This window comes from Alosa alosa, chromosome 13, assembly GCF_017589495.1.
Source record: "Alosa alosa isolate M-15738 ecotype Scorff River chromosome 13, AALO_Geno_1.1, whole genome shotgun sequence".
NCBI lineage: Eukaryota > Metazoa > Chordata > Actinopteri > Clupeiformes > Clupeidae > Alosa > Alosa alosa.
Window position 1 is genome coordinate 11,333,244 of NC_063201.1, and position 13,297 is coordinate 11,346,540.

A 13,297-nucleotide genomic window follows, 5' to 3' on the forward strand; every position below is an offset into this window, starting at 1 on the left:
TATCTGAAATACAGCTTAGTTCTAGCATTCCTACTTTGTTTGGGCATTGCTAAAAGTGTAGTCCATATCCTTGGATACAGATAAATTGGGTAGAAATTGATGAGATGTTTCAATCCGATGGACTAGGTATAATGGAATCTGTACATGGACCAACAGCAAACAGGGGAGTGGATGCATGTAGTGTATGTTAATCGAGAGGAACACAACCACTGGAACTCACTGTGGCTCTGAGACGGCCTGGCCATATGGCCCAGGTCTTTATCCCATCATTTGGACCAGGACTGGACGGAGCGGAGTTCTGACTGTCTGCTGTCTGCCAAACGTAAGGGGGAAGATATGTGGCATGAATCGCAAGCCCAGCCCATGAAGTGCTTCCTGATGTCTGAAAAAGTCTCCCCGCGTTGCATAACAGCCCCTACACTATTGTCTCTGCTACACATACAAAAGAAGTTAAATGTATGCAAAATAAAACGATCTATCCCGTAATCTGACATCATAATCTTTGTTATTTGGACCCAGATAATGGTGGACTCTGGAGTAGATCTAGGCCTATCATTAGTAGGTTGGCCGCAAGTCTGGCAGCTCAGGAACGGACCTGTGCCAGACCCGTACCAGAGTCTGGATGTCTCTGGGGGAGGGACACACCGCCATTTGTCCACCATGATCGCCCGCTCCCACTGTCAAGGTCAGAGTTGGGACGCCGTTTGTGTGGTCCCACAAGCGTGCGGCCGACTGAAGCTTACCAGAAACAGGGCTTTCAAAAAAGCCCTGTGTTTATAAAAGATAAGACCCTAAAATGTGTTTAAACTGATTTGCAGATCCAGACATTCCACTAAATCACCATGTACATGATAAAGCGTGTTAAAACACAACATGGGTCTGGATGGCCCCTAATCAGACGGAATTCATTCTTTCCTGGCTAGCGACAGCCCCAAACAGCACTAAAAATAACGAATAAAGTCTTCAGGGCAGGCCTATGTTATACCAGTTATACCAGTCTGAGGACTAAAAGGACAACCTTTCAGCCTACCTCTGGAGCGCAATAAGCAGGCCAAATTCACTTTGACAGGAGTGATATACCACTAGCCTAAATCACCAGGCCAATCTGCTGACCTGATAATAGTCTAAATTCACATAAAAAAAAAACAATATTAATAATCAAATAGTATAAATAACAAACTTGCTTTCTTTTTATGTTGACATTAACATACTTTATTTTAGTTCAAAAAAGACAAAAATAGCATAAATAGCCTATTGGTGAACCACATGCACTAATCAAGCATCCCTGTATTTTTCCCGCAGACTTCCGGTAGTATCGCGAGATTTCTTCATTCCGGCATGGCTGCCACACAGAAATTACACAGATGTGTTGTGTCTCAAACAGGAAAACATTCCGCATCGATTATCTTCCTCCATGGCTCAGGTGGCATTTTCTTTCCTCGACAATAGCCATTAAACGTGTTATATATAAGTAAACGTTGTGTCACCTTACCGTGTTTATTTTATCGCTGAACTCAGTTCCTATTAAGGACAAGGTGAAGGTGAACTGTAGCCCACATAGGCTACAGCTTCATACGTGCATCAGGCTACTAGCATAACATAACATGGATACGTAAACAATTCGAATCTCAGTATTCCCCTGCAAGGACTCGTCTCGTGTTATAGCCTAATCAGCTGTGTGGGGCTTTTGATCTCACGTTTGATCTTTCTTCTTGGGCTCAGCCAGTTTACGAGGAAAAACTCTTGACCTGGGATGGATTAAAGAGTTCACGTCTCATTTTGTAAAGATTTGCTTATCTTTAGTACTCATTTATTTATTTCGGGATAAATTAAGATAAATGATCACGGACTCCCTTACAAATGAAGGGTGGGTGTTTCCCACTACCTAATAAAACAATTCTCTCCCTTTTCTTTTCAAACACATTTGTACAGAACAAGCATGTCATGCCTCATAGACAGTGTAAAAACAAACCAAAGGGGAAAGTGCTGTTTGAGTCCAAGAACAATTGAAGTAGGCTATCTCTATCTGAGGAGGTGGCTGTAGCCTAGCCTACTCTCACTCTAGAAGTTCATAATCTTTCTAAAAAAGATGTAGCCTTGTTAGAAACAAGATTACACAGTGCAATAGGCTGTAATGATAATTGAGATTTATTGATGAACTCTTCACTTGCTGTGTAGGAGACACGGGACTGGGACTTCGGGGGTGGGTCCGAGACACGTTTCATCTGGCGTTCCCCCATATCAGAATAATCTACCCTACAGCTCCTGCCAGGTAAGTCCCTGTGGCCATAACTACTGGTGATGTTCTCTTTATATAAGAAAACCGTAATGATTCAATAGGGATTCATTATCCATCATTGTGCAGACTTTTGCCCATCAACACAGACCCCTCTCCCCTGTAAAATTGCCTAAGGTGTCCTTGCCCCCCCCACACACACACACACACACCCGGGACAATTGCACTATCCCAATTCCCAATTCCTATCCCACCCATAGTGTTCTATTTATTTGCAAATGTACATAATGTAATTACACCTATACATAGCCATATTCTACTGCTCTTCATACTATTCATCCTGCACACACACTTATTCTTACTACTCTTATAATGTTACTGTTTCTGCACTACAATGGTACTGTTACCACACTGCACATAGCTGTACATACTGTACATATCTGTCTATATGGTTCATACTGAATATCCTTATTTATTTAGTTTTTCTTATATTATTATATTATATATATTCTGTTAATACACTGCATTCCATATTATTCTTACTACTCTTATGTTACTGCTACTACATTGCACATATCTGTACATGTTGTTCACACATTGTTCATACTACATAGCCTTATTTATTCTGCTCTTATAAGGTAACTGCTAACACACTGCACATATATAAAAACACATGCAAGCACATATATATAAACCACCTTCTGTAAACCAACTGTATACTACTGTCTACACTGCACTATATTTCTTGTCCTGTCTATACACCACCTGTCTATACTTTGTATATCACTTTTCTGCTTTTTTGCACTTCTGGTTAGACGCAAACTGCATTTCGTTGTTATTGTACTTGTACTCTGACATCATGACAATAAAGTTGGATCTAATCTAATATAAAAAAAAACAGAAGCACTCCTATTTGTTTCAATATCAAAGCCAAACATCACTTTACGACTTTACCACTGCTTTCATTCAGCACAAATAATGCCACATCTCATGAGATCAAAGGTGTTTGCATTTGATGTAGTTATTTCACCTAAGATGCACGGTGTGCATATCCACTTATCCATATGCTTACAGTACTTCACACAAGTGTACAGTTGAGCTATTTATTCATCTTTATTACATTTCATTCATATTTGAGTTGAACCATGATGTGATCTGTAAAAATCCACCAAAATAGGGTCATGACTGTATTTTCACTCACTCTGGAATGAAGGATTTACATTTTACATATTAAAACAAGACAAACAAGATATCAGATACGTTTTACAGATTGTTTATTTTCACACTATCTGTGTCATGCATTGGTAATTGGAAATGTAAGTACATGTATAAGTAATTGGTTAATAATTTCTTCCAGTGCAATAATTACAACAGCCACCCGTGTGTGAGCCACCACATAACCACATCCCTTTCAAAGCTCTGATAGCAAGTTCGGTTTGTGTGTGTATACTTCTTCTCTCAGGCCCTACACACCGATGCGAGGTGCTCTGTCCAACGTGTGGTTTGACCGCCACAAGATCTCCAGGGACTGCCCAGAGCACCTGGATTCTGTGGACGGCATGTGTTCCACTCTTGGATCCATCCTCCAGGACGAGATCCAGGCTGGCGTTCCCAAACACAGGATAGTAATCGGTAGGAATTCTTATACACACATACATAAAATTGTAATTGGCACGAATACACACACACACGCTTGTATGCATACATAAAATAATTATTTGTAAGAATACACACAAACACAATAATAATAATACATAATAATATACATAAATAGATCTGACTCCTACACCCCAGACCTGTGTGCTGTGCTGTACGTACACACACACACACACACACACACACACACAATCACACACATCAACCCAATCCCCACAGTTTTCTCTGACCACTAAATTAAACAAACAACAAAAAAAGAAAAAACAAAACAAAAATGCAACTTATCAAACTTTCCATTCCTTTCATATGTTTGTAGCAACATTTTTAGCCTCTGCGGTTTCTCGGGTTTCCTCAGCGCTAAATCCTGAAGTATTTTGGGTTATCAGGATATGTCAGATGTAAATAATCTTGAAATACAAGCAGGCAGCACAAGTGCTGTGAAAATGGTAGACTATTAAAAACTACCCAAGGTAGGTTCCCACAGGAAATGTGTGGGGTCACTCTGCCAGTTACTGTGCTAGCTACTCACATGGTGAGAGAGTGCAAGCTTCTCCACAGAGCACAAGCCATTCAGCTTTGGAGGGATATAAAAGGGTTAACAGACAAGTCAAGAAATATATGTGGCTGTGTGTGTATATATATACTGTATATATACATACACACAAAAAATAGTTGTGAATTCTTGAAAAGTCTTTCACACAGACATACACACACAAGGTCGAGGGAAAAAAAAACTTTTGTGTGAAAGGTCTTGTGTGGATGGAGAGAAAAGCCCCTAAACTTGGTTCCAGAGAAACTGATTGAAAAAACACATGTGCCTGCGAGACTGCTGAAATATTATCTTCCTAAATCATAACATTTTGTCATTAACTATAAATACTCATTGGAGTCACTCCGCACGCCGAAGAAGCGGAGTGGTCTGCACCCGGAGTCCACTTCCAGAGCCGTCGGCCTGACAAGTGCCAGGACTTTCCATGGAAAACGTTTTTCAGGAGGGCCGTCGGCAGACCATCGCAAGTGTGTGTGTGTGTGTGTGTGTGTGTGTTTCTCCTTCTCGATCTTTCAGGAGTGCTGGTCCATGGGAAAGACCCTGGAGACAGACAGACAGACAGACAGAAAGAGAGAGAGAGAGAGAGAGAGAGAGAGAGAGAGAGAGAGAGAGAAGAAAGAGAAATACGGTATCAAACACACATGCGGCAGGCCCTACCAAACAACAAAGAGGTGTGCGTGTGGGGGGAGGAAAAGTGTGCAAGGGAGTGCTGACACACAAGATCAGTCGTGGAAAGAAAGAGAGAGGAGCAGGATAAGGCGTCAGTTACTTACTTACCAGCGGTCATTTGATCAGAGGACCATGTGACCAGACAAGTTGTCTCTCCCTAGGTGAGAAGCTAAAACTCTGAGGAGATTTGGTTGAGACATCTCATTGAAACGTTTTGGAGACGTTTGATGTGAGGGTGGTGTCTCCTTCTCCATCTGTATGGTGGCATGTCTACTTCACCCCCAATCCGAGCTTGGCGGTGTCTTCCTTACGGCTGTGACGGCGTGATGGGCACTCCTGCATTTTCCCAGATGTGCGGCAAATGCCCAGACGCACCCAGATGTGTAAGATTAAGGAGGAAGGGGGGGGCTCATGTGAGGGTGCCTTTTCCAGAGAGTTAGAAACTTGATGATGTGGAACTAAGGGCCAGTTTTCACTTTTCCCTTTTTTCCTCTCTCTCTCTCTCTCTTTCTTTCTCTCTCTTTCGGTCTTCTCTGTGCCTTCCTGCTTCTCTTTTTTAGTTGTTTTCAAGAGCCAGCCTTAACTTGTCAATTAAACTTCAATTCCTTTCAGGATTTTGCATTTTCTTCCATTAGCTGCTCTGTGAGGCAGAACTTTTGATATTGTTTTTTGTGTCCGAATTTGAATTATGAGTGAGACAAGTTGCTTGACTTGAGTTCAATTGAAATGTAATAAATGCCAGTGCTAGACTGGGCAGATTTGACACACACAGTTGGATGAGATTTAATCTCCTTGTCTTGGTCTGGGAGCATTTTGCAGCGAGGCACAAGACTGTCACCAGTTTTTCTCCCGACAGTGAATCACAGCATAATTAGCCCCTATGGTTAATTAGAAGCAGATGGCCCTCAGTGAAGTACGCTGCCATCACAATAGAGGAGGACCCCCCTCCCCTCCCAGTCTCCAGCTCACTAAGAGTACTGTCTGTTCAAAGGCTTGGAGAAGAATTAGCCTCAGCATTAAGGAAGCAGTCAGACGTGCCAGCCCAACCAGACCAGTGGGAGAGAAACTCTGTCTGGCGTTCCCGTAATTCCCAACCTAGGATGGAAAAGTCCAGGGTCAGGAAAATTGAAAATCCGCCCCAGGTTTCTGAAGCAGCCTGTCGACTTAACAAAGCACTGTAGCTAAAAATTCTTAGGCAAAATTACTAGACCAGCAAATTCAGATTATGGCTGGAGAAGAATAACAGAAGTTAACAAGACTTTTACTTACTTAACCTGGAATCTTGTTCCCCTGTTCCCCATTTTTACAAAAGGTGGGTTCTCCATGGGTGGAGCCATGGCACTGCACCTGGCCTGTAGGTACCACCCAGAAGTGGGTGGAGTCTTTGCTCTATCCAGCTTCCTGAATAAAGACTCCGTCGTCTATCAGGTAACGATGACTGTTGATGACGCTATTGCATTCTATTCCCATTCTTGTTGCCATAACTCCCTCATATTCACCTTTGTTAAGATAAGAGATGGAAATAGAAAAGTGCAACACTTGGGATGTAGAAACCAGTGGTCAGTTAAAAGAGATGTACAAGTGCAGGTTTATGCAGAGTCTGTATGAAGCTCAAAGACAAATGCAAAACATGGAAGTGATGTGTCTCTATAACACATTGTGTTCCCTCCTCCACCCTTATCCCCTTGAAGGTGCAGTATCTAGGGGTTAGTGGCTGGTGGAAAACTCTTACCATATTTGTTCCAATCATTTACTAAAACAGCTGATTGTAATTAGCACATGTCTTCAGGCAGGTAGATCAGCTAATTAGCTCCATTACCTGTGCATTCATGTAGGTGATAATACTCTTATGAATACATGATAACTTTTGCATTCCATATTTGCTCTTTGCTTGATCACACTAAATGCTACACACCGCAGCTTTAAAATCACGCTTTACAATGTCATGCCTCACATTCACCTATTCACCCACACACACACTCACACTCACACACTGATGACCGAGGCCTTTCAGTTGCTGGATGACTCCCCCTCTTGAGCCACTGCCACTCTTTCTCAGGGGAGATCTTCAATGAGATTCTTTTTAAATCTAGGACTAAACTTAATCGATGTACGTTTTAGTCCAGGACTGGGCTTAATCCATGTATGTTGTAGTCAAGGACTAGTCTTAATCCATGTATGTTTTAGTGCTGGACTACAGTAGGCTTAATCTATGTACGTTTTAGTAAAGGACTAGTTTTAATCCATGTACATATTAGTCCACTGTGTTTATGACCCTATCCAAAAGGAATCAATTTCTTTGCTGTCATGCGTGTGTGTCTGTGCTCCCAGGCGGTGGAGGAGCGTCGGACGCGGGCGCTGAGTCTGCCGGAGCTGTTCCAGTGCCACGGCTCGAGCGACGATCTGGTGCTGCACGAGTGGGGCGAGCAGACGGGCGCCCAGTTGAGGCGGACGGGCATGAGCGTGTCCTTCCACACCCTGCCGGGCCTCCAGCACCAGTTGTGCGCCCCCGAGCTGGAGCTCCTGCGCGCCTGGCTGCTCCGCAAACTGCCCCCGGTGGAGCACGCAGACTAGGGTGCGGACGCACGCTAGTCGGGGGAGGAGACCGGACAGGACACACGCACAGACACACACGCCTGGGAGCACAGACACACACGCACACACACACACACACACACACACACACACACATTCAGTGCATGCCTGGCTGTTTTAAAAAGCTGCCCTTGGAGGAGCAAGTAGACGTGGGCATAGGTGCACACTAGCGTAGAGCGTACAGACTCACACACACACACACACACGGACACACGGACACACACACATCAGCATGCTACTCCCACACACTCATACCAGCACAATCACATAAGCAGAGTGAATATGCACAAATAAACATGCACAGCTGATGGATCAAGAAAAGCTCAAGTAAGGGAATCAAATGTCTAACACGGAGTTGGGTTAAATCAGAGGACGTAATTTACAGATTTACTGATTCACTGCCCTCAACATCCCAAAGTCTTACCCGCAGTGACTCGACTGACCATGTTAACAAACCCACTCTGAAACTCTTTCCTGCATGCCTGATTTTGGAAAGGATGTAGACTAGAATGTAAACATATACTGTAGGATGTAATTTATGTTGTTTGAAAAATCTATATTTACCCTAAATATTGTGCCAATCTATGCATATTATATTATATTATATTATATTATATTATATTATATTATATTACATTATACACGTTTTGTCTATGCATTGTGTTTTATGTATTAATTGCATCATGCAGTCACTTATAGTTTTCAGACATGAAAATGAAAATGAATGAAAATGTGGTTGTTATGGGAAAGAAGCCATTACCTGTAGAATGCAAGGAATTATTGGGGGTCACATATTGAACTTATATTCTATTTTCCGAACAAGAGTCAGCTCTCTTTTTTATATATCTAAACTGTAAAGATGGTCATGTCAATAAAATGTCCTATTTGTGTGAACCTTAAAACAACTGTGCCTGTGAACGCAAATACACACACACACACACACACACACACACACACTCAGCCTCAGAGAGTCGGTAAAGGATGCTGTCTCAGGGTGTGAGAGCTATAGCGATGCTGGAAGTGGACAGACAGATACAGTAGACCATCTGCACCTAAAAGCTGGATAGATTGAATCAGAGCCCAGCTGCAGCATGAGAGATTCACTGTAGAACCGGTACACTGATGCTCAGCTATCTAACTGAACTGGACCACAGCTGCAGAACCTGCTACAGAACCGCAACAGTACTGCAGAACCAGAACACTACTGCAGAAGCGGATGCTGTTAGTGTGAAGACACTCTCCTGTATGGCTGTCTTCAGCTGCCCTCTACCCTGCAGTCTTTCTTTCTCTCCTTTTTTCGTTCTCTCCTTTTTTCGTTCTCTTCCTCCTCGGCTGTCCATCTATTTTCTTCCCTCCTCCTTTGTGAAGCCCCATTATTATCGTCCCCCCCCCCCCCCCCCCCCCGTATCCTGTCTTAGCTGGAAATCTGTTGAACATGTGTTCGGGGGGTCTCGGCCGCGCTGTTTGCTCCGGTAGTCCTCCGCAGTAACACACATCGCTTCATTAATGGTTATTGGAAGGAAGTGGTTAGCGAGTCCTCCACTGTTTGGGCTCGAGGTCGTCCGGATGTTGGGCCCTGCTCCGCTCCACTCTGCTCTTTCAGGGGGCCTCAGGCCAAGGCTAACACAGCTCGCAGGCCTGGGAGTAGCACTCCAGTGCAAAAATACCAGGAATCCTGACAAGGCCTTCCTTTTTAAACCCGCTGCAAAATGGAAAAGGGGGGGGGGCAGCGACAGTGAGAGGGTTTTGGGGGAACCTGAGCCGAGCTTGGTGGGGTGGGGGGGGGGGTCAGACAGGAGAAAAACACACACACACACTCACACGGCACATTTTGGCGTGCTGCAAAATCAGTGGCACTTTATCGGCGTCTCAAGGAGGTCAGGAGGGCCACTGGGCCTTCCCACAGGGAGGGACACGCAGGGCAAACGAGTTAGGGAGGGAGGGAAGGAAGGAGAGAGAAGGAGGGGAGGAAAGAGGGAGGGAAGGAAGGAGAGAGAAGGAGGGGAGGAAAGAGGGAGGGAAGGAAGGAGAGAAAGAAAGAGAGAGAAGGGATTCGCTGACTTTCGATGGGCTGTGCTCCATTTGATTTGAGTCAGTGCAGGCAGCTGCAGAAGAAGCCAACCAGGATCCACTCTGAGTCAGAGCGCTCACTCGGGACACAGGACTGCTTTGTGCCTGCACCACGCCACGCTACGCTGCACTACAGACAGCCGAGTGCACAGACAGTGCAAGAGATGGAGGCTGCGCTGGAGAACGTGGAGGTGGGGTGGAGAAGGTGGAGGTGGGCTGGGGTGGAGAGTGTGGGGGTGGGGTGGAGAAGGTGGGGTGGGGGTGGAGATGGGCTGGGGTGGCATGGTTGGAGAGTGGAGGAGGATTCCTGCCAAAGTCTTTGGAATGCCCTAAGGCTTAGGAGTGGTGTTTATCACCTTAAACACACACATGCCCACACATACACAAAAATCTCTGGTGTGCAGTCACTTTCATACACACCTAGGCGCTCTTTGATCCTTTGTCAGGTTGGCCATCAGTTCTGACACGAGTCATGTGCATTCATAGGAGACCCATCATTTTGCTGTTGCCGCCCGGCTTTGGTAAATAACCTGCAAAGGGCCCCCGAACTGACATAAAAAAAGAGTTGTCAGTGAGAGGCATATTTTTCATGCTACTGACAAACGAACAAAGACAATTCACACACACACACACACTATTTTACACACAACACACATATGAACACACACACACACTCCCTCACACACATTCATATGATTAGGCACAACACAAACTTCCTTACACACATTCATATGAACATACACACTCCCACACACACGCATTCATATGAACATACACACATAATGCATGAATGCATTACACTGCGGCCTTCCTCCCTGAAGGCCCTCTCTCCAGTGCCAACCTTGATCAAATGAGACATGCTCATAATGAAATCCCTGAAGGCTGGGAAGACTTGTAAAATGATACTACAGGTACAAGTGTGTGTGTGTGTGTGCGTGTGTGTGTGCATGTGTGTGTGTGTGTGTGTGTGTGAGGAGTGCTAAGCATGCAAGACTGAAGTTGGCTCCCCATCAAAGGGCTGCTGTCGGGTCTCAGTGGATTGCCTTTGGAACCGTCATTTTGGTGTTGTTCCTGTCAGTGGAACATCGTCAGGCACCAGGCAACAGTCGCTCGCCACCGGCCCTGGCCCACGTCTACTTGAGTGTGTTTATACAGTCATTTAGAAGCCAACCAGCCACCCAACCCCATCTCATCCCCATCCCTACCCTCCCCCTTAAACGCAAACATTACAGTGGTACCTTTAAAGGTGCTGTAAGTGATGCTGGGTAACGTCACTTCTGTTGACTTTCAAACAAAACAGAGAGCTAGCTCCTCCCCCTCCCTCCCATGCTGCTCCCGTGCAATTGAAACTCTCCTAATCGTCTGTGATTTGCAGATGACAGTTTGTTATGTTTTTATGGGCTAGGTTTGCCAGGCTCTTTTTGTTGCCGTTTTTGGAGCCTGGGCTGTCCACAGAGATCGCGTTTTTTTACAGTTTATTCAGGACACAGACAGCTAGCGGATGGTTAGGCGATGTTGCAGTTAGTGACATAAAATGTTTTAGCCTAAAAAACGTGTGGCATCGCTTAGAGCGCCTTTAACATCCACAGAATGCAGAAGTGGTGGTTGACAGAACCTTTTTTTACACCTAATTGCGTTTCAGTGCAGAAAAAAATGTTTGGTCTTTTATTTCATCACATGTATACCCTGACTCAGTCCAACATATAAAGAAGGTGTCCAAAGAGCCTTGGCGAAGTGGATGTTATATTTTACAGCGCCAATAGAGGCTGTTAAATTCTGTACAGTTTCAGGACTTATGTAACATCCTGTCCTCCTCTCTACCATTTCAAAACATTGACCCCTTGGATCTGCTTTTCCATATAATCACACACACACACACACACACACAATGCACATCTGTCAGTTTAAGGTAGCAATAAAGTATTGAATGAATTTGTTACACACATATGCATAGAAACACACATGTGCGCACACACATTCACACACACACATACACACATTCACACACAGACACACACACACAGTATGTTAGCTGATTTGTCATATGAATTGGAATGCCAGTGGTGTCTTTGGCATTCTGAATCTCTGTTCTTTCCCAATTATGGGCTGTGAAGTAGTGCTTATCATGCCTTACCAGTGTAGAGAGAAGTACCAGTTTTATGCATCGTAGTAGTATAATTCAGTTGAATGTTAGCATAGATAAATAGATAGATAGATACTTTATTGATCCCCAAGGGGAAAGCATAGAGTAGTGTAGTTAATGTATTAGTGCAGTGTAGTGTAGTTGAAGTGTTAATGTAGTGTAGTGGAAGTGTTTGTGCGGTGTTAGTGTAGGGTAATTGAAGTGTTTGTGTAGTTTAATTGTTAGTGTACAGTGTAGTTGAGTGTTAGTGTTGTTATTAGTGTAGTTGAATTGTTAGTGTAGTGTAGTTGTTGTTATTAGTGTAGTTGAATGTTAGTGTGTTGTAGTAGTGCAGCTGAAGTGTTAAAATTGGTGTGCTGTTGTAGTGTAGTTAAAGTGTGGGTGTTAGTATAGATGACTGTTAGTGTGTTGTGGTGTTAATATTGGTGTCCTATAGTGTGCTGTAGAGGTGAGGTGCAGGCTCTGTGTGATTTAGTGAGTAGATATGGAAAATGAGTAAGGCTCCTCTACGTCTGCGGCTCCGTGAGGTGAACTCAGGTGAGGAAATGAGAAGGAATGTCAACATCCCCCTGAAGAAAAAAGATCAAGGAAAAAATAAAACACACCAGTTATTTTCCCTGTCTCACTCTGTCTCACGTCATGTCTTCTCGCGTCACAGGTCGGGGTCCCCGGCTGTTGTTCCCAGTGTCCCTGCATGTGCTCCCCTTTCCAGCTCTGTGTAAATCATCTCTTCACCTCTCATCATTTTCCCTCCCCCTGTCCTCTCTGTCGCCCTGTGTTTCATAGCATTGACTCGATTTTCCCAAGAACTACATTTCCCATGATGCATTCACTTCACACGATCAGTCTGCTCCAACCACTTCCCACAACTGCACACTCCAACCCCCCCCCACACACACACACACCCCTCCCATCACCCCTCACCAAACCCTCCACCCTTCCTTGGAAGTCACCTATCGTTGGCACCACTGACTGCTCTTGAGGGCAGCCTCTCTTTGCCTAGGTACCCACCTTTTCTTCCAAATTGCGTTTTGTGCACTTAGATGATAATCAGGTTCGTGACGCATGCGTCAGACGGAAGGAATGCTGTTCTGGAAGAGGTGCGTAGAGCACAGCACAGCAGAGCACAGCAAAGTGGTGCAGTGTGGACTTTTTTTCTTGGCAGCCAGTTTCCACTGCGCATTACTTTCCATGTGATCCGGCTCCAGAGGCTTCAGGCGGGAGGAGCCAGGGAGGGGAGAGCAGGCCCAGGCTGAAGCCCAGGATCAAGCCTAGGCCCTGTGGGAACTGCCCTGCTGCCCTGGGTTAGGGTTAGGATTAGGGTCTGCCTGATGAAGATCTGTATGGTCGAAATACTGTGAATGGAATATTTCTCCAA

At 44.6% G+C, this 13,297-nt stretch overlaps 1 protein-coding gene across 1 annotated transcript; it reads left to right on the forward strand.

The window, feature by feature from the left end:
• The first annotated feature begins 1,317 nt into the window (after positions 1–1,317).
• On the forward strand, positions 1,318–8,608 carry lyplal1 (lysophospholipase like 1). Its single transcript, XM_048260067.1, has 5 exons — positions 1,318–1,423; positions 2,179–2,272; positions 3,699–3,868; positions 6,424–6,539; positions 7,443–8,608. Exons 1-5 carry the CDS (start codon positions 1,339–1,341, stop codon positions 7,683–7,685), a joined length of 708 nt encoding a protein of 235 aa, XP_048116024.1. The 5' UTR covers positions 1,318–1,338; the 3' UTR covers positions 7,686–8,608.
• Positions 8,609–13,297: the final 4,689 nt, after the last annotated feature.

Coding starts and splice junctions, on each gene's coding strand:
- lyplal1 (XM_048260067.1), top strand. CDS start 1,339: ATGGCTGCCACACAGAAATTACACAGATGTGTTGTGTCTCAAACAGGA. Junction 1,424..2,178: donor TATCTTCCTCCATGGCTCAG/GTGGCATTTTCT, acceptor CTTGCTGTGTAG/GAGACACGGGACTGGGACTT. Junction 3,869..6,423: donor CAAACACAGGATAGTAATCG/GTAGGAATTCTT, acceptor TTTTTACAAAAG/GTGGGTTCTCCATGGGTGGA.